At 24.8% G+C, this 23,202-nt stretch overlaps 1 protein-coding gene across 1 annotated transcript in view; it reads left to right on the forward strand.

The window, feature by feature from the left end:
• The first annotated feature begins 5,931 nt into the window (after nt 1-5,931).
• LOC126900592 (uncharacterized) overlaps nt 5,932-23,202 on the forward strand; it is a 117,481-nt gene continuing 100,210 nt past the window's right edge. Inside the window, exon 1 of the mRNA XM_050676413.1 lies at nt 5,932-6,218. Coding sequence (XP_050532370.1) covers nt 6,146-6,218 — 73 coding nt within the window. The 5' untranslated portion in view covers nt 5,932-6,145. The remainder of the gene's footprint in view (nt 6,219-23,202) is intronic.

A 23,202-nucleotide genomic window follows, 5' to 3' on the forward strand; every position in this document is an offset into this window, starting at 1 on the left:
AGGGTAAAAAGTATGTGAGTAATAACAAGATTTTAAGGTTAGAGTAGGACTACACCAAGATTTTACTTTAAGCCCTTACATATTTTCTATAGTAATAGATGAACTTACTAAAGAAATACAAGGAGGAACCGTGGTGCATGTTGTTACCTCGTGATATAGTGTTAGTAGGAGAAAATAGGGAGCAATTTAATCAAAAGCTTGAGGTGTGGAGATCAGCTCTTGAAGAATATGCATTAAGAATAAGTAGAAGTAAGACAGAGTATATAGAATACGAGTTTGCCAAAGGAGAACTTGAGGTTGGTTAAATGAGAAGATCAGTGACAATAAGCAAAGACGTGATAAGAATGGTAGAAAGTATTAAGTATCAGTTGTGTAAATAACTGTGGTTTTGACAAAGATGTAAGATACAGGATTAAGTGCGGGTGGGTGAAGTAGAGAGAAACGTGTAGTGCGTTATGCAATAAGAGAATTCCTATGAGACTGAAAGATAAGTTCTATATAACTGTAATGAGATCAGCTATGATGTATGGTTCAAAGTGTTGGGTGGTTGATAAGAAAGTAGAGCAGAGAATGAGGGTAGCAGAGATGAGAATGCTTAGATGGATGAGTGAAGTGACTAAAAAAGATAGAATAAGAAACGAGCATATAAGAGGGAGTATAGGTATAGCGTCAATCGTGGATAAGACGAGAGAAAATAGACTTGGATGGTTTGGTCATGTTATGAGGAGAGAACAATCGGAAGCTGTAAGAACAGTTATAGAAATGAATGTTGAAGGAAGAAGAGGTAGAGGAAGACCAAAAAAAGATGGATGTTATTGAATGCGATGTGAGGACGGCTGATGTGTACGTAGATGTTGTAGGAATCGTGTCAAGTGGAAATTTAGGAGGATAAGGATGGCCATCCCTAAGTAGTTGGGATAAAGGCGAAATAAAAGAAGAGAAACAATAAATAAAATTTTTTGTATTTGGAAACTTAGCTACAATATATGTCTTCAGAATATTATATGTTTAACGCGTACATACTTGTTTAACGGCATGCCAGGGTACATGAAATTCATCTGAACGCCCAAGTCAACAAAGCGACAGTTCAACTTTTTGATCATTTTCAAGATGTCAGAAGATTGAAACGAACTAAACTATATGACTTATTGTAAATATTAATTGGTTGATGTAAATTTTACTAGTATATAAGTAAGATACTCTTCATTAGAAGTTTCCCTTCATCATTGTCTATAATATCTTAACTATACATATTATGTAAATTTAGATGTTAACGTTAGTGAATAATTTTGATTAAGATCGCAAGGTCGTCTCAAAAAAATAATACTAGTAACAAAAAAAAAAGAAGAATATTACATATCGTTACATAAATTCGATTTTGAACAATGTTTCAAATATTGCATAAAAAATTTTCATTAACAGAATTCTATATACATTTAATAAATAAAATGATGTATTTTATAGGGAAAAATTAAAAAATTTTGAATAAAAACTATTAATTATTATATTTAATATTGTTTGTTGTGTAAGTAATGAAATAAAATTTTTTTCTTGTTTTAAGATAAAATATGTTTGTTATACTTTTTTCGTCGTGAGGAAAAATGAATGTATGATAATATCAATTTTTAGTAATTTTTGAACAAACAACTGTGTAAATACACATAGGTAATATTTTATTTGAATTTATATTATAACAATTGAGAAAAGTTTTATAAATGTGGTGTAAAATTCATCTACTGACCACGAATAAGATGAAATGAGTTTAGTGACCTATATGTCGTAATAGGGTTTCTTGGTCATACTAAAGGCTATGCTTTATGTGCATTATGGACGGATGGTTCAACATTATTGAAATACATTTCTAGACCGTTTGTTATGCAGGAAAAAAGTTTATTGTAAAAATTTAAAGGGCCTTTACATCATACACATCAAGATCATACAGAAGAGTAGACAGTAATCGTTAAACCCACCATCCAGATGAATTCACATAATGAAAAATGTAAGTACTGATTGTAAAATGATCGTGTATACAATTTAAGGAGCGTAAGATTTATGGGTAAATTTTCTTTATAAAATAAAAATTGTTTTAAGTTAAACAATTGTATATGTTTCAATATTTAAAAAATGATAAAATCAATTCTATCGTAACTTTTATGAAAATTGTACTTCAATTACAAAAATTACAATCTTTATGTAATAAATTTTATACATAGCAGGATCTAGTGCCGGGTAATTAAAAAGTTACTTAATCAATTTTTATCTTAGCTATATGTTATTTTAGAAAAATTAATACATTTAAGCCGATTGATATTAATATGAGCGTGGCTTAAGAATTTTAAAGAATAAAAACTAGACGTACGCATTTTATAAGTTTATTTTTCAATTTTTTTAGAAGTTATAGCTTAATTATTTTGATAGCATTAAGTGTATGTATTCTAACAAATGCATTTAACTGACCGCACGGGTTGTAATTTATGCAAATTACGTTAGTCTAATTACAAATTTTAAGTGATTGCTAGAACTTAAACGTGGTACTAAATAAATAAATTTATAATAAAATAAATTTTTAAGGAGTATTATTATTTTTTATTCACCGGTAGATTTTATATTAACCTAATATTAACCTAGTTTATACACACATACAACTCCATAATAATACAGATAACACAACATTGAAGTTATTTAGTTACTGAGACATAATATAAACCTTGTTTTTAATGGTAATTTAAAATTATTTGATAACTTTGTAAATAAAAAACATAGCAACGGTGTGTTACAAGTAAAAAGGAAAACTCAAAAATTATTTAGTAAAATATATTACTTGGAAAAATTGCGTATTTGACAAAAAATGTTTGATTTTTTATCAAATTTTATTTTTGGGAATCATAATAGTTTTTAATTTTTTTCAATACTGGCTTGTGGTAAATTTTTTCTTGTTTGAATATTAAATGAATAAGGGAAATGATTATCTCAACTGTTCTATACTTTATTATACAAAAATAAACGTTGAAAATAATTTGAATGATTTTTTTTAAATTGAAGTCTACGTGACTGACTATGAATTTCATTTGAAATCCGATCCCTTAGACAGTATTACTAGGTCATAGTATCTATTTGATTTTTTTTCAAGCCACCATGAAAAAATATTGATTTTTCTGATACTAGATAAACAAAAACATTCTATTTAAATAACAATTTTAACATCCCAAATGTTTATTATATTTTTTCAGTGTCAACACTAGATATGGTAAGACCTAAGCAAAAACATGTTTTGTGAGGTTCTTTTTATTCGTTTTAAGTAAAATATCTTTTTTTAAACTTTTTCCGATGATAAAGGAACAAATTATTATTATATACAAATAAATATTATTGTTAATGTATAAACTTAATATTCTACTTATAGAAGTTTAACTTAAATATTTTTATAAAATAAAAGTAAATTATATTATTTATTTTTTATGGACTTCAATTTTTATTAGAAGGTTTAGTTTTCTGTGGGAGTTAGTGCCCATTTTCATAAACATTCCTATGTCCAGAATATCTGATCCTTAAAATTTTAAGACAACAATTAAACATTTTTCAAATGTTTAATTCTTTGCCAATATCTCTATTTTCTAATATTGTTGTATCGTGCTTTTAGTGATTTTCTGTTTAATATAATTATTATAGTAAGGTAAAATGCATAGTATAGTATGTGTTGTGCTAAATATAATATTAAAATATAAGATAATGTATAATTTTTGTTTATATTTATAAAGTAATAATAATAGCAATAATAAAAATTCAAAAAAGTATATAAAAATATTATCTGTAAAAAAATATAATGTTTGAAAATAGTAATAGGAATAGTTATTCAAAATAATAAGTTCAAACGTTTATCGTTCTTCTAGAATTTTGCTCTTTGTAATTTTAATGAATTGCTATTAGGTTTTTTAAATGATTTTTATAGAAGTGTTATTGAATGGAGAAACCTATAATTTTACTTTGTTTTTGGGTTTCACATTTCTAGTTGGTGTATTGTAACTTTTTTTTGAAGCCATAAATATCAAAATCAAATGAATTTTGCAATATAAATAGATTTCTTAATTTGTTTTTCTTTATATGTATTGATATATTATGAGTACTTTATTCCTTGGTTTTTATTAATAATTTGGATTCCAAAGTCTGTATTTGACGATCGTTGAACTAATTATTTAACTACCATTACTAATATGAATTGATTTTTTTCATCAATATTGATCATTTATATTTTACAATGATTTGAAATAGTTGAAACCAAATTGTTTATTTTACGAACCAATTACAAAACTATTATTATTATTATAAAATGATTAGGCTATATGACATTAAATTGTTACATCTAAACACGGTGTGATTAAATATAAAACAATGTTTATGAATATTTTATAAGTTCATTTAAATCATTGAAGAAAGTTTTCTTTCGTATGATTATAAATATATAACTTATAATTAGTTATAATTTATAAATAATTTACATACGAGGAATATAATAAGTAATATTTATTTAACTTAAAAATATATAAATTATAAATTTAATTATATAAACTTTTTCTTTAATGTTCATCAAACAATATTTAATCTTTTTTGATTGATAATAACAATCATATAAAAATATTAATATTCAGAGTCAATTTTTTTAGTGAATTTATCCACTTAAAAGTTTTTGATATTCTTCTGGAATACATGCTATTACAATCGTTTCTATTTCTTCTAATATTGGGTTAGATGATAATTTTTTTCTTATCAACTATGTCTAAAAACTACTAGATTAGAAGATATTAATGTGCGCGCCATCCTCCGTGTTTTACTACTTTTTATATTTTATTTGTATAAACTTTCGATTTACCACTTGATTTAAACTTATATCTACTCTTTTTATAAAAATTATATTTTAAATTTATTTCTAATGGATTAGTAAGCACTGTAAATAGTACTTTTGGTTTTAGGTAGTAATTGTAATTAATATTCATCATATCCTTTTAATTTATAAATAATAAAAAAATATACAAACAATTGTTACAAACAATGAGAACAATAGAAACCCGTTTCCTGACTTACTGAACACTCTGTATAAGTTAAATTTTATAATTACATTTCTTCACATTACCAATATGTATAGATCTAATGTTTTATTTTTGAAATGATAGTTAATATAGTGTGATACATGTTTTATTTTTAATAGCTTATGTTTATCTTCAAAAATGAAGAGAAAAATTCAAAATAAGAAAACCTGTATTGTGAACTTGATAAGAGTAGTTGATAAGATCAGATATAATTTATTTTTTAAATTTTTATATTTTATCAAAATATCCTAAATTATGTGTTTGTTTTTAAGAAACATAATCCCCTATTTTTCAAATAAGTGATTTGATTAGGATTTGTTATTTTGGAATATTGTTATTAAACTTTCATTAATCATACATAATTATAAAAATTGTATGAATATTACCTGAGAACGTCGTAAAAAGTTATCATTATTATTAATTGTTTTATCCAACTCGATTTTTCATATACATAGAATTAAAGATATTCAAGCGTTGACTACCAAATATATGTTTAATATTTAATAACATAAATGTACATTGAGTATTTGATATTATTAATTATTATTTTTGTGCGAAAACTAAACTCCAAATGATGTTGCTTTGAGCGAATTCTCATTAAAAATTAAATGTTCGATACCAAAACGCAGTAGGTAATTATTTTTATAGAAGCCAACATTTTGATGGGAATTGGTAAAAAAAAAAGGGTCCAAAGGGAAAGTTAGACTTTTACTGACGAGCTGGCTTAATCAGTGACCAAGGTTGTGGTTCAGGAGAGAGGGGGTAGGTGCAGTTGCGTGAAGTTTCCGAGATGGGGCGCCAGTACTTTACCCGCGTGTGCACCACAGCAGCCAGTTTTTCCGCAGCTTTCGCGTAGTGCGTAAGTGTTTTGTTTTGTCGTTTTTGTTATTATTCGGTTGGAGCAAAAATACGATAGTTGCTCAGTGTACAGTGAAATAAATTTCGGTTGAAATATTTCGAGTTTTACAATGTGAAAGCCATGTCTTTTTTTTCGCCAAATATTGTGATTATTCTGTTATGTTATATCATGTTTAAATTATAGTAAAAACTAAAATTGTTCTATGATGTGTGATCGAATCATAATTGTATCACTACTTCTTTTGTTTTATCGGACTATCCTCGCTGATAACTTAGGTATGTAATCAAAGTAATTAATTAGTTGTTAAATTTGCAAAAGGTGTATTTATGGCATCATTAGCGCTGAAATAAAAATTGACTTAATAATTAATTAATTATTGGAGTTATTTTTTAATGTTACTATATAATAGTAATAATAATTTTATATTGATTTATTGTGTTGATTTATTTAGTTATTTATTTTCGATTTAAATTATTTTAATGGAAAAAATAACTGACTAACTTGAAGGACTTGAAACTATTGTTTTTTTGCTTAACTACATATTCATTATTATTTTGGCATTTTATGTTATATAACGTTTAAAGTTATACAGATTTATATTAATATAATAGCGAAATAATAGTGCGTTTTTACATCTCTTGTAAAATAAGAAAGTATTAAAAATGTGTAGTTTATCTTGAAAAAGTACTGAATAGTCACGTTACGCACGTCATGAGCCTTTATTTCCTGCGGTTTACTCATATAGAATTTCTAACATTAGTAGACTTCGGACATAGTATGTAAAGATTAAAAATGTCTTTGTTGGGTCTGATGTTAACTACAATAGATAATATTTGTCTTTAATACTGGCGGGATCAACTTATAAAATTTTTCAAATTATTAGGTCACATATATGTACTATAATCATAAAGTAAAAATGTATCTGGAGACAAAATTACTGACAATTATTAGTTATTTGATTATAATCAGAGTATTTTTACCTGAATGCAAATTTCGAATGTTTTTTCTGAAATACTTAATAATAATACCATAGACTTAACTATACATACTTGTACACCTGTATGTGACATATATGATGGAAGTTTTAGTATTAGAATCCCTTCACCTTTAGTTTTTATGTGTGCATAAAGTTATTGTGTAATAAGGGACATTTTTAAGTTAATGTTTATTTGGTGCACGCTCAAAGCCTTGAGAACAGTATCAAACACGCCACAGTAATAAACTATTCTGTTTTTTATTGTTAATGTCTATACGTGTCTAACGTATAGATTAAAATATGGCTTATGAGTTATGTGCTTATGTTTTTTTTTTAATTTGATCCTTTATTCTATTTTTAATATTTGTTACAAAAAGAATGGTTAACATGCCATAATTTATGAATACATTAGTTAGTACGAAATAATTTGATTTAGGGTTTGATGTAAAACAATATTTTATGTGACTTGTGGGAGTTATACGTACATCATTCATAAAATAGTTAACCTCTTATCTGCAAAATAAAATTTATATATATATAAAATATACGTTTTTGTTAGTATCTTTATATTAATTTTGTTTTTAATTATATAATCATTCGTCTTCGCTACTTTAACTAATTAAAAACTGTGTTTAAATACTAACTTTAATTTACAATTTATTTATACATTTTGATAAGTGTTTCACTTTAAGAGTTTGACTTTTCAAGTTTTCATTTTTCATAATGAAATTGATAGTTTGATTAATATCTTAACTTACTAAAGGTTTTATCATCAAATGCAATAAAAAATTATGTTATTTTCTAAAGTTGAAACAATATTTTGTAATACAACATTATTACAATGTGTGCTTTTTAATTTGATATAACATAAATAATTTTTTTATGTGAAATATATATGTAGCTAAAAACATGTTGAGCAATAAATTTATTAATTCCTTTTTCTGGTGTGGTATTTTTTAAAACTTTTTTGGCGTTCATATATTTATAATGATGCAGTACAGAATTTCACAGATGATAATATGAAAATTTTACTATATTTGAATTTTTTGACGATTGAATATCAATGTGTTGATATTGTGATGTAACTATTTCACCAAAATAGAATTATAATTTATTATTTTTGACTTTCGAGAAAAAAATCTTTTCTATAAAGTACAATATTAAAATAAAATGTAGTGTGTTGATTAATATAATTTCCGTTTTCAAAATATGGTGTAAATCTTAATTGTTCCCATTAACTACAATGTTCGAAGTGTGTATGACACCCATCTACATAAATGTGGTCCAGATGCAAGCAGGTTTATAATTATTTTTTATTGCCATAGCTCAGAACTATATTAACTGAATGATATGAATTTGTTGTACTTATGTATATAACAAAAATGAGTAACATTTAGACTAGCCTTGTCGTAATGAACATCAAAAATCACTTTATCGTAAATGTAAAGCTAAATGTTTGGAAACTAATAAACTTCCATAGAAATACATTTTTTACTTTCATTTCTTGCTTCAATAAATCTAATACGTTATAATTAAATTAATATGTTGATGTGTGTTATTCGAATAATCAAACTAATTTATTAAGTTTACGTGAATCTTTATGTATAATAAAATATTTATTTGGTTATTTTTAAAAATTAATTTTATAATTTCTATTATAAAATTCACCAGTCTGCTTGGAATAACACACGTGTCATTATAATACATCTAATTTAATTTTTTTTTGTTCAGTGGGCGTTGTAAAGGTACTTTTGTCTTTTGGCTTCACTATGTTGTTATAAAAATTAAACAATCTAGAACGATGCATAATTGAACTTAGATGAAGCTCAGTTTTCATATATTTAAAATTTTATAAGTTAATCATGGATCTAATTATTTTTAATATCATTATTTATAAAAGGTAAATACTATTTCTTATGTCTTCTTTGATGACTAAATTAAATTTATATATCTATGTAGGTAGGTAGATTATTGTAGAGATGTTTAAAACTTTTTTGTTTTTGTAAACAAGATTTCGAATAGTGAATTAATAAATTAGCAACTTTTTAATTATTGAGTATTTCATTATTTAAACTACGAGAAAAAATATAATAACTATTAAACAAATGTTTTAATTTAAAATCATAATAATTATTAAAAAGAGTTAGAAATAAAATTCTTATTGAACAAAAATATTTGAAAGTCGATATTATATTTTAATTATTTTTAAAAGTGTATTCCTGGACTATTAAATACAATAATTCTAATATAATCATACATTTAATTTTAAATTGCAAAATCAAACTTATTTGGTTAATAAAGTATTCTAAAAATAAAATAAAAAAATACTTTATATAATAAATATTAATTTCATTTTTATTAAAAGAATATATTTGTTTCCTAAGATACGTTTTTAAAGTTTATTTTTTATTATTCTACACTATTTTAATAAAAACATTTTAAAATCTGCAAGTATTCCTGGATTTAACATATATATATAACTCCATAAAAATAGTTTTATGTAAAATATTTTAGTGGTTAATATAGATCAAGTGTAAATTAATTTTTTTTAATATATATTTAAAATATATTGATAATATATGTATACATTAATTTATTTAAGGGATTTTTTATATTAATATTATTTTTTCGTTAAATCCAAGGTTCATAAAAAAAATATGATATAATAATCTATTATTGATTTTCGTTGAAAATTGTTTTTTTACAAAGATTTTTTTAAAATTAAATGTAGATTTTTCAGATAATATTAAAAAACTTACATATGTTTAAGATTAAACAAAGGACAATAAAAATAAATGTTTGAAATTGGATAATCAAAAATCACGATATAAAAAAAAAATCATAATGTCATCTTTTGTTTTAATTGTACATAGAACAGTAATAATCTTTCTATTATTATCGTGTAGTATTATTAGGCAAAGTTATTAAGCGCTAGAAAATATGAAATGTTGTTATTGGGTATGTGTTTACGGGTGTCGCTTTCCGGTACCGTGTGGGATCCAAGAGGTGCCTTTTCTAATGGGGTGTATATGCGTGTGCCAAGTATAGATCAAAAACATATACACATATATAATTATATCAGTAAAGCGCCCTGTGTTCGTACATAAGCAGCACGTGTATGTCTAATATTGCAGCCAGATGGTATCCTTTCCGCCCAAAACTCACACCCTCGCAAACCGTGTAATCGTGTAGGAAATTTATTTTATCGACAGGTATTTATAACAATCATAATGTTTCAAGTAATAGAAACTTTCAAATAAGAACATCTTACTTAAGAATTATTAGTCTAAATGCATTTTCTTTTGTACATACAACTTATTAATACATAAAAAACGAAATCTACTTTTGGAAAAAATTGAGATGAATGTAAAAATATTAAGTAATTGTAAACAACAGTGAGATGTATTGAAAATATTTTTATAGTAAATTTCTCGATTGAAAAATATCAAAGACTACAAGTTTTTAATTGTAATCTAATCAAAGAAGTTGAAGCAAGTATAATTAGTTTTTCAAACATGCAGATTGAGGAAAAACTCGTTTTGTTGCATTAAATGCATTTTTTAAAAAGATGTTTAATGCTTTTTTTCACCTAGATATAGCTATTTCATACTATGAGAACTTACTAGTGTGTTTTGTACATCGAAAGAAAGCAAAGCGAATAGAAGAATTCAGCATTTCGCGTCATTACTCCCCTAGCCGAGTAAAGGGAAGGTATTTTCTTTTTTGACAAGGTTTACATGCCCGTTAAAGGTCATGAGTACTAATTTGTTGAATACCGTCGAATTGGTTGTCAGAACAACAATATAAATGTTAAACAACATAAATGTTGAACTTTTTATTTTCGTATAAGAATTCTATATTCTACTTACCAAAGTAATTCAAGTGTATTCGTTTAATACCGTGTAAATATGCTGATAATAATTAACAAATGAAAAATATTATTTCAATATAATACTGTAATTTTATTCAAAAATATCTTTCACAAAAGCTTAATAGCTTTAAGTACAAATAACAAAACAAACGTTCTGTTATTTTTGTTTGTCATTGTAAAGATAATTACGAGTTATCATAATGTGCCTGAGTTCTCTTCATTTCGAATTGTTCCCAAACAAACAAAGCAGGGGAAATTTTATAACAGCATCCTTTAGTAGTCCCCGTTAGTAATTATTTTCTAATTAGTAGAAACCGCTTGGTCTGCACGTAACCTTTCTTGTATTAATAGTTGTTTTTAATAGAAGGATTATTTATCTGGGATTTGTTTAAAGTTGTTTGAATTATTATCTTTTTGAAAATCCTTGGAAAAATCAAAGTTGTCAGAAGATATTTGTAATCTATTATCTACGAAAAATATAAGATAAGAAAACATAAGAAGATCAGTTGCAATTATTTGTATGAATTAAATGAAGAATTCAATTTGAAAAATAGTAGATTTTCTTTGGAAAATTGTTTATAATTACTATTTAATGTGTTCAAATTAAAAAAGAAAAAATAATAATTAAAAAAACCTAAGAAAAGTATATTAAAAATATATCAATGTATAAACACATCAAACAATAATATTTTTGCATGAATGCAAAACGAATTTGCGAAAGCTTAAAAAATATGATATTTGTGGATAAGATATCAAAGAATGTTATTGAATACATTTTGTTATTGGTGTTCTGTTTTATATAAATCTCACTTATAAAAAAAATGGTTCAACCTATACAAGAAAAATTCAAGCAGCATCTTTAATTTAATTCGTAGATTGTAAATATCCCATTTTGCACTATTCTATTTGTATTGAAAAACTCTATGTTGTTAAAAATATAAACCCGTTTTGTTAATTTTTTTTAATTACATTGTTAGTTTGGCTTACCATCAGTTAAAAGCGCACCATACAAATAATTACCGTAATAGTAGGTTATAATTTTTTGTTTAATTAATATAAGAGTATAAACGAACACTACAAATAATATTTACATTAAATATATTACTTAACTAGTAACAAAATGGGTTCATGTACAACAACTTAATTACCACGAATATGTTATAAGTGAAATAGTGCATAAAAATGCTCTTAACTTGCAACGTTTACTTAATAACTTAGTTTTGTAAAACGTAATAGAAGACTATAAAATAGTGACAAATGTGAGTGGTGGTCACAAAGGGTACGCGTTTTCATTATCCAAATGGATGTTTTGTCGTTAGTTGTTATTTTACCAGGAAAAAAGTATAACTTAACTATGTAAAATTATTGCTGGTAAGGGTAAGATGGAGTGTATTTCAGATAAAAATGTCTCATGTTTTCATTTAATTTTCATATCTGTAAGTAGTAATATAATTATAAATAGTTGTTATTGTATACATAGAATGGTATACGGTAATTGCTATCCAAATCCAGGTTATTGTTTCCTTTATTTACTAGCAATTCAAATTGCTCCCTGCAGGGATTATCAAAGGAAATTCACGTAAGCTGAATCATTTGCAAAGTACATATTAGAGCCGCCAAATTACATTTCCGAAAACTTTGTTCAAAGAAATTTCACATTGTTATAAAATAAAATAAATTCTTTTAAATATTTTTTTCCGACCGAATAACAATAGAAACATTGTGATTTTTATGCGGTAGGTATCACGTGTATAGCATAAAAAAAACATTGGATTGTGTTGGCAGTTCTGTCTGGAACTAAATTAAACGCTTAGAATTTTTTACCAAAACATAAACAGAGAGAAAAACTGGAGATAAATATGTCACGAATATCTGAAATATTTTGATTGTTTCACTACCATCTTAAATTATAAAATCGTTTAAATTGTATTATAGCAACGTATCGTTATCATTATAATTCTTTTACGCTGAATTGAATGTAATAGTTTAGATCAAGCGGAGTTTAAACCGTTTTGGTAAAAAATTTTAATGTAAAGATTGTTACGAACATATTTTTAGATGTATAAAATGTAACAAAATTAGTTCGCCTAATATATTTAAAAACACATGGAGTGTACATGTTTAAATTAAAATGTAGCACAAATGTACACGTTCCACACAACTTTTCCATAAATCGTTCTCTCGAAGATCATTTCCTCTTTTTGTTACTAGATTAATTTTTCTGTAGCCGAGTTTGTTGTATTTATATATTTATTTTGTCGAAGAGTAAGCAAATTATCACCTATGGTTAATTTTATCTAAAATGAATAAAGAATGAATATATACATGTGTTTTGAATTTGTAGAAAATTATTTGTGTAATGTGCATTAATAATGGTTGAATAGTGATGCATATTTATTGGAAGTAATTTCTCACTTAAAAATATTAGTATGTAATAAATATTTGAGCTAGTTACCCTTTGGTAATTTGTGGTTTTACGGTTTTTGTACAGAACAAAATATATGTTTTATTACACTTATCTGTCTATTAACTAACAAATCGTTGCTAAGGTTTTATGGAATACCTGAATAATTCTAGTATTTGTATATATGTATTTAATTGATTTATATTAGAAATACTCATTAGATATAGTAATTTGGAACGAATAGATGATGTCAATTGAAGTAACAGTCGATTTTTGCAAAATTAGACTATTTCTATCATTAACTTTAGCTTGAAAACTATTTTCACAGTGTAAAAACAGAGAATTGTGTGAGTTTAACATAATCAAATGCTATTTTTTTAAAAGTTAGTTGTTAGCGGTTTTATTCTACCAATTTAATATTATTAACACGCGCTGAACATAATTCTCATAAATGGTATTGGATGAGAGTTGATGTAAAGAAAACGTTAACGCAACGCGATTTCTTGACTCAAATGGTGCAGTTGTTTGATGGATAACGCTCACGTGCCAGTTAATAGCTTCTCACCCTTCCTATAAAACTAACCTTAATAGCACACGTCTCGAGGGTAGTTTTCTTAGCGATGTTGCCTGCACAATAAAGTCTATCTTTTTGGGTTGTTCAACTACTCATTTTTTCCTTTGTCCGTTAACATTATCTGGTCCACCTATTGTAATAATACATATTGGTATTATTTAACCACATCTTGTTGTTTGGTTTTGTAAATATGTAGTTTTAATCATACAGTTTACAAAATATTAAAGTTATACTTTAATACATTCTATTTTCATAAAAATTAATATGTGCGTTATAAATTTTAATGCAGAAACGCGTGTATACATACACGCATTTCTGCATTATTAAATTCCATGCCAAAAATTGAGCTCTATTTTAATTAAATAAAGATTGTACTGTGCAAGAAAACTTTATTAAATTTTATAATAGTATTAATATCTGCTCTATAGTGTTTGATTATATAATTTAAAATAAATTGTATGTTAAGTGTAATTCTTCTTTACATAAATAATATTCGTATCTACTAAAATTTTTACTTACTATTTTTAATGATAAAGTTGACTAGTTATAAAGGTATTTTATACTATCATAAAATCTTGTTATGCTGGTTAGATTTACTTATAAATATTGCATCCTTGATAATCATGTTTTGTTGTATCTATAAGCATATATCTTCCGTCTGCCGCATGATAAGCTTTCGAAGCAATAAAGATGAATTTTGGTTAATGGACTGAACAGTTGCCCTTAATTTCGCAGTGTGACCTTCACTGAGCGAGAAACGATGAGGTAATTAAGATATTTGAACAACCCATTGTAAGTAATAGAAACAAAACTTTTGAGATACGAAATTTGTTGTTTTAGAAACGTTAACATGACATTAGTATTCAATATTCAATGAATGCTTTTTATTTTCTTTCTAATGTTTACTTTCCCTAACTACTAAGTTTTCAAGCCTAAAAGTTTGAGACTCGAGTTATGTGTAATAGAAAATAGTAAAATTTCTAGAGTAGCGACAGTAACAAATATAAGTTGAACTTAATGGATAATAGTGGCAAGTTGTACCCATAAACTTTTTGGCCGCATCTTGTAGCATAAATAATTTTATCAGTTTATAAAATTTCAGAGTTTATGATGTTCATGATTCAATTGATTTTCGATTGCTTTTAGTTTAGAGAAATCTCAATTTTGATTGGATATTTAGGAGTGAAATATATTCTCTTAATGAAAATTAATGACTTATCAAGAAAACACATTAATTATGTATTTTAAATAAGACGAGAGACAGTACTTTACGCGTACTCTCATATACAAGTATTTGACTATTGATAGTTTAAAATCGCGCATGTTGATTAATTCTGTAAATGACCAGGATGTATTTTTAACTCATCTAAAGTTAAGTTATAAAAAAATATTTTAAATTCACAAAGGCACTTTTTGAACAAGGAAAGGGTCATTAGCTTTATGACATTATTCAGTTTTTTAATTACATTTTAATGTGTATTGTACTATGGCCCACGGGATACCCATGCGATTGTCAATGTTTTTGTATTGTTTTTATACGAGGGAAGCGACAGTCTGAATGCTATGGTACATGAACGTAATATGCATAATATATATTGTTTAATTTGGAGATTTATTATCATTTTTGATTAATTAAATAAAATGTTTCGTTTATGGTGTCTGAATAATTTAACACAGAAAGAAAATTAGTTGTTTTTTAAGGATGAGGGTAAAATACTTTAATGATACTAAGTACTTAATGTTTAATAAACATAATTGAATACAAATAGGCCTGTTTTTTAGTTAATAAACAACTGTTTTCTAGTTATTTATGCAGTAAAACTATTTTTGTTAATAGTCAATTAAATTCTAGCTTTAGTAAATAGATCAGTTTATATATCTAATAACTAGAATAGGTTATAATTATTTTCTACATTTTATACTATTTGTGTTGTTATTTTATAATTTTAAACATATAGAACAATTTAAACATTATCTTTTATTTGCTCGAATCAATGGCTTTGGATTGAAATTGATTTGATAAGTTAAAATTTTAAATTCATTTAATAAATAATTTTTTTTGTTAATGAATCATGTAACTGAAATTGCTTTTATTTATTTGTTAAGTATTTTCATTGATTATTTACCACTATATCAAACTAAAAGAGTTTTGATGTTTATTAAATAACAAGAACGAGTGATACATAGAACAATATTACTATCGCTTATATTCTATATTTTAATAAATAAAACCCTTTTAAATGTGTGATTAATAGCTAGTACTGTAATCCATAACCATAATAATTATTTTATATCTGTGCAAAAAACTTTCATAAAATCGTTTGATTCAAATTAAGTATCACATAACAGATACAAAATTATTATTATTGTACAGAAAAACATTTGGTCATAAATATTTTAAAAACGCTTTGCAAATATTTTTATTTTGAGGCTAGGTACGAACAAGTCAAATAGCTATAAGTTAAGTTAAAATGTTAAATTAGTTACACTTTTTTACTTAACTAGCTAGTTGTTTATCTTCGATACGAAACTGAGAAAGTATTCGTTTTATCAAGAAGTGTTATTTTAGACCTGTTTATGAAAATTTTAAGCTCTCACTGTAGATCATTATTTCAAAACAAAACAATTTTTAACCTAATTGAACCTATCGTCGACAAAAATTGAAAAAAAGCTTTAATTTTAGAAATTTAGAAAAATATCTCAAAATTACGCTACCGTAAAATATTTTACTTCCCAAATTTTTTTCTGCATTTTAAAACTGTTATAACTTTTTAAAATAAACTGTTTATAATGAAATTTACAGCACAATATAAAAGAGACAATAAGCTTTCTTTTGCTATACTATTTAAGAAAATTCCTAAGTATAGGGAGAGCTTTAAAAAGACCAACCACGCATGAATATAATTTTTTTTCAATTTAATTTTTGAAAATGTTCCGGAAGGTCTGATAAATTCTTACTTATAATTAATCAAAGTTTTTGAAATATACTACAGTATTAATAAAAATTATTTTTACGATTATTCTACTATGATATTTTAGCAATAATTTGATGTTTCGCTGATATTTTAAATTAACTTTATTTTACAATTTAGAAATAATGACTAACTTGGCCAGCAGGTCGGACCAAGAAACCACCTTTTAGGAGCACAATAATTGTAGTGGTTTAACTCGCTCTAAATATAAATTTGTATCGCTCCATAAAAAGAAATGACGAGCAAAATAAAAAGGTCTAAAATCAGTTTTATAATCCGGAGTTGTTAATCATAATTGTCCCCTTGCTCCCGTGGCCAGTTTACCTATATGGTCCAGCTTTGATTTTAAAATTTTGGCCAAGGGCGTTCTTAATATATTAATTTTCTTTTCATAACAAATATAATTTTTACTTTAAATTGTCACTTTTATTAGTCATTCAAACAAGACCCAAAAATAATTATTTCAATAAGTTGTGGTAATAATTCACTTGGTAACATTTTAAGTTGTAACAATGTCATGAATATTGAGACGTTTTTCAAATTTAAATTTAAAGTTTATATCTAACAGTGAAATGGTCCATTATATTGTACTGTCTGAAAGAGTATAAAGCCAAAAATCAACCTAACGAGTTTTGGTCACTTAAAATAGAAAAGGAAAATGGTATTCCTCCTTTTGTAGGCAGTCGCTTCACCAACAATATATTCCGCCAGTAATCGAGCTTTGAACCAAAGACTACTGACCATAATGACTAATGACGCAGCTGGTTTAACCCTCTCGACCACGCGGCGCCACATCGACCTATAATGATAATATCATAATGTTATGTATGTATACCTCAGAAGTGCAATAAATTATGATTACCAATAAAACCTTCGTAAAAAAGTTTTTAATTTTTTATTTGACCATCATTTCCTACATAGCATATACAATTGATTTCATTTTTATATAAAAAAATTAAATATTATTATAGTGGAATACTATAATATATCAGATGACCGACAACTAATGTAAGTATTTTTATTAATTATACAACCAATAATTAACCTTATTGTACATGTGAATTTGTAGCACACGGAGTATACAATTTGCGAACTTAAAATTTTAAAATATCAATTTGGCCTCTAAACTACAACCCATCTTATTTCAGACTTTGAATATCCAAATAAGAGTTAAGAACCTCCCACCTCGTTCCGTCTTACATTGTAGTCTATACATACCTTTAAAAATATTGAATATACGACCCTGATATGAGCTACTATTTACACTGTTCTCATAAAAACTTGTACAGTATCTTAAGTATTTAACCTATATAATCTTCAATTCTTCAGATGAACATGTAAGTACATATTGAAAAATAAAAAATCTCTTGCATTAATGATTTGTCACGAATCGGAAATAAACTCCATACCCAACTAGTAAATAAATTGTTCACAAAATGTTTCATTTTGATTGAATATTTGCTCTTGGAGTTTCTACTATTTGTGAAACATACAAAATAAATAAATAAATTGAAGTTCTTTAAATACTGTTTAATAGTAAATAACTAATTAAATATTTTTTCGCTATTCCAATTATATTTCAAGTAAGAATACTTTTTTGTTTATTGTTTTGAACCATAACAAGTATTTTAATTGTTTAACGCCCAGGGGTCTAATGTACTAAAACTCGTCTTTATTATTATCGTATTATACAAGAATTATAACTATTAAACCAAGTTTTCAATTGACTATTTTATAATTGTTTTTAGGTATATGATAAGTAAATTTTTTTATTAAATAATTATCTTATGATAACTATATATTTTTTTTTTTGAAATTTTTGTATCAAAATATGTTGTGATAGCACCTTTCCTATTAAACGATTATTGACTATAAGGTATTGAAAGTATAGTGGGTAATGTTATTAATAAAATTAAAAAAATACAGTTATTTGAAAACTCGCTTACAATAAAATTAATTCTTAGTCTAATAATAATTCTGTTAATTAATCTACAGTTTTAAACGACCCAACCAATATTTAAAATTATTTTCTCAAACTATGTTGACACCTATACATGTATAACAACAAAAATGTCGAGTAATAAAATATTATAAAGTGTTAAAATAGTTTAAAAAACTTCAGATTTTTTTTTTGAATAACTTATCACGAACAAATGAAATAATTTAGAATTGAGGCTTGATGACTTTATTAAAAAACCTTGGAATTCATTGTGTTCCCTCTTTTAAAATTTCTATTACAATAGACCACACTTTAAATTGCTTTAGAAAACGAGAAAATAATACTAGATTGGTAACATTACATTTAAAAGATATAATCAAACAATAGGCTAAGGTTAAAAAATTATTTATGACAGAGTTTTGTAAAATTTTTGATGGGTATGTTTTTTAGCAATGTCGATCTAAGAATGACCAATTCAAAACTTTAATCAAAATTCCATTAAAGCTGGCAGAACTATTATTGTTACTATTCAACATCTGTAAGATATTCGATAGTGCTCCGTTAGTATAACATCCTAAATCCTTTTTCTTTTTTGTTGGTACTCGTCGAGTCAACAATACAATGTAATTTATAAAGAAACCAAGAGATTGTGTAGATAAAAATTTATGTGTACAGTTGAAAAGTACATTGTCTGAATGGTATTTACTTACTTACATTGTATGTAAAGATTAATTAAATGTAAATATCTCAATCTAATATCAGAATAGAATTTTACGTGGATGGTAAACAGTGGGTTTTATATATAAAAGTGTAATCAGCTAATGTAGCGCGTGCTCTGATGTGCTTTTATTGAGTAACCAATCTAAAGAAATTAGAAATATGTTAATAAAGTAACTAATATTAAAACTCTTTCTGAATTTTATTAGTTCTCAGAAAACTAATAAATACATTTTTACAACTCATATGACAAAAAGAAGAAATCAAAATGCGTGATTAAAATTATACTGTATGGTAACTTTACAAAACAGTATAATTTATGTATAAAAATTGATTTATGTGCTTAACAGATATTAAATTTTCTTTATAATCTTATAATCATTTTAAGGTAAATACATAAATTGCTTTATTTATTAAAAAAAAACGATTTTAGAAGTTATTAACAGATTTGAATTAGTTTAGTATATTGAATTTCTAATTGATCAATATGAACAAATATTTTAAGTTTAACTCAATTATGGATGATGTGAAATTTAATATTTTGTGAACTTTTAAATAATAAAATAATCAATCATATAATTAAATAAAAATTTAATTTTACTGATGATATTAATTATTGATGTTTAATGTAATGCCTGTTACGTAATTCTTTACAAATATCCAATGACTGTCGTTGGGATAACTATAAAATTAATAGTTTTTCTTTAAACTAGTTTTTATTAGTAACACGTTTTATCGTGTTTTTGGAATTATACAGAAGTTGATTTAAAGGAAAGAACATAGAAATTTAGTTCTGTTCTTGTTAATTCAGCGTATTCTTTATCATTTTTACTTAAAGTGGAAAACTCAATATGGTGTAAATAAACCGTATTAAAATATAGCTATAAAATGTTTAAACTAAATATTTTTAGTGCTGTAGTACAGGGTATGTTATGTGTACCTAACTCTCGATTTTATGAGACAATAACCAAATATATATATTTAAAAATTAAAAACTGCTATTAGCAACATATTTTTTTTCAATTTCATGAAATTTATTAATAATAATCTTCATTAATATAAAATTATATAAATTATTAATATTAAAATGTTAATATAACCCATCTTATTTNTTCATTAATATAAAATTATATAAATTATTAATATTAAAATGTTAATATAAGATTCATTGAACTTTCAGTCATAGTTGTTTCTGTTTAAACAATATTGACGGATTATTAAAAAAAAATTTTTCTTAATCAATAATAAATATTGTATTTTTATTAATTTTTTTTTAAACTGAAAATTAAATATTTATTCAATACTTCTATAATATTGCAAAAAAAATGAATCAACTCTACTTGTTATGATTAATTGAATTTTAGTTGATATTCCATCGGTTATAATTAAAACATTATAAAAGATTAGGATATAATTGCACTACCGCATTTGACTATATTTAATTATAAACATAATGAATTAAATTGCGCATCATAAGTCCAAACTCTTATAATTACTACCATAAAATTACAAAAAGTATAAAATCCTTGAAATTAAAAATAGAAAGAATCTGCAGTTCTTTGTTGCAATAAAAGTTTTTATATTTACCATACTTTTAATACTACAATTTGTTTTGTTATTCATTGTTGAATATTCAGAGTTAAATACATCCGTGTCTGATTTTCAGAAATAATTTAAAAACTTGTTATGATTAAAGCATAAATAAAATAAAACATAGTTTTAAAATTTTCATAACTATCATAAACCACAATTTTCTTTTACATTTAAATTCCTATACAATTTATTTATTATTATTTACTGTACAATGTTCAAACAGTTCAATAATGTTTTATTTTAAAACTTTATTTATTTTTTTTTAAATAAAAATATTATTCGTAAGTATGATATTGAAGTATATTGATAGACAAAAACTTTTTTAAGAACACACGTTAGTATTGAATGCGATGTAAAATAAAACTTTTATAATGATGCAACACTCTAAAGAAATCGCATTTATAATAAATAAATATTTTTTTGTTGGTTAGTTGTTCAATAATATAGACAAATAACAAGTCGTTAGAGTGTGCATAGTTATATGATTTGGGCAATATTCATTTTATAACTTAAAATTTTATTAAACAGTACTTTGTTTAAAATAGAATTATCAGACTAGAATTACTGAATCATCAATCAAATAATATCAGAACTTAAAACTTCACTGTAAATGATATTAACGTCTGTTTTAATGTTTTAGACATTTTGTAAAATATATTTTTAAATCTTAGTAATATCATTTCAAAAAATGTTTTATTTAATTTTTATACTACCATATATGTTTAAATATTTATATGATGTCATAAAACTAATTAACTGTATCATAGAAAAATATTTCAAATTCGTCAATTTTTATACTTCAAATTCTTTGTATTGTTATTGTATATTGATTTAAAAAAATGATATAGACCTAAATAAATTTCAATATACCTTAATTGAACTTATTTGAATATTGTACTTCTGACACGAATAAAAATACTGTCTGCACAAATATTTGTTCATTTAGAACTATTACCTATATTTTATTACAACGTGAACTAAGTACAATTCAGTTCCATCTATCATCATCTTTTGGTTGTTGATAGTTATTATTATTTTTTTATTCTTTCTTCTTTCATTCTTGATCATTAATCTTATTTTTCTTTTACTTCGGTTGGCCATAAAAAACTAGCATTAGTAGATTGGTTAGTGAGAGTGTATAGATGGGAGGAAATAAATGTCATTTTTCGACTATTTTAACTCCCTTAGACGACTACATAACATGCCGGATGATTTTTAACCTTCGAGAAGGTTTTGTCTATTCTTTTTTTAACGGCTAATACATCCGGCGGAGCTGTTTTTAAACGAATCATTAAGTGTTTATATTTAAGCCTTATGTCAAGGTGTTAAAAAGTAAGCGTAGGTACAACTTAATTAGTTAAAATACATTATTATTTCAAGTTGTACGACATAGTTGTTAAAAAACATTTTTTTGGATCACATAGTTTTAAGTTCTACTAACAAATGAATGTGTTTAAGTATAAAAAAAGGAAATTTACGTCGGCATATTATAATAATTACATATATTTATATAATATTATTTCTGTAATATATATTAATTTATTAATTATATAGTATTTGATTTTCTTTTGAAATTAAAAGGTAACATTTTAAAGAAAATAGAATTAATATTAATAACTTAAATCAAATTTTACATATTGATTTCAATATGTAAAAAAATATACCTTATTTTCTTTATTGTATGGCAACTTTAATATTTATTAAAGTGAAAATTGCAAAAAAATAAGTGGCTTTCTGGTTTAAAGGTAATATTTGTTTTTTTCTTAAATCACTGATCTATCCATCAGATTGGAGACTTTTTCCATGGAATAAAATGACTTTTTAAAAAATGATAAATGGTCTCGATGGTTGAAAGACGTTTAACTTTTTCTGCAATTTTTTCAGAATTAAAAATTGGTTTCTTCATTAGTGTTTCATCAATAGAAAAATAATCGATTAAGCAATGTCAGAATATTTTTGAGAGGTTTAAAATTATCGTTAAAATATTAGTTAATTTTGTAATTTTTAATTTGTTAGTCACAAGTTGTGATGTAATGGGTGGCTAATTTTGACGTGACATTTTTTTCATTATATTTTCATAAAAAAACCGATTAAATCTTTACATTAGTTTTAATTATAAATAAAATTAAACTGTGTAAAAAGAAGTTATATTATATTGTAACTCCCTTTTAAAAACTAATTGAAAAATGAAACGGCCATAGTTCAGTTCCTAT

Source organism: Daktulosphaira vitifoliae, unplaced genomic scaffold (assembly GCF_025091365.1).
Source record: "Daktulosphaira vitifoliae isolate Bord-2020 unplaced genomic scaffold, ASM2509136v1 Scaffold_3, whole genome shotgun sequence".
NCBI classification, from domain to species: Eukaryota; Metazoa; Arthropoda; class Insecta; order Hemiptera; family Phylloxeridae; genus Daktulosphaira; species Daktulosphaira vitifoliae.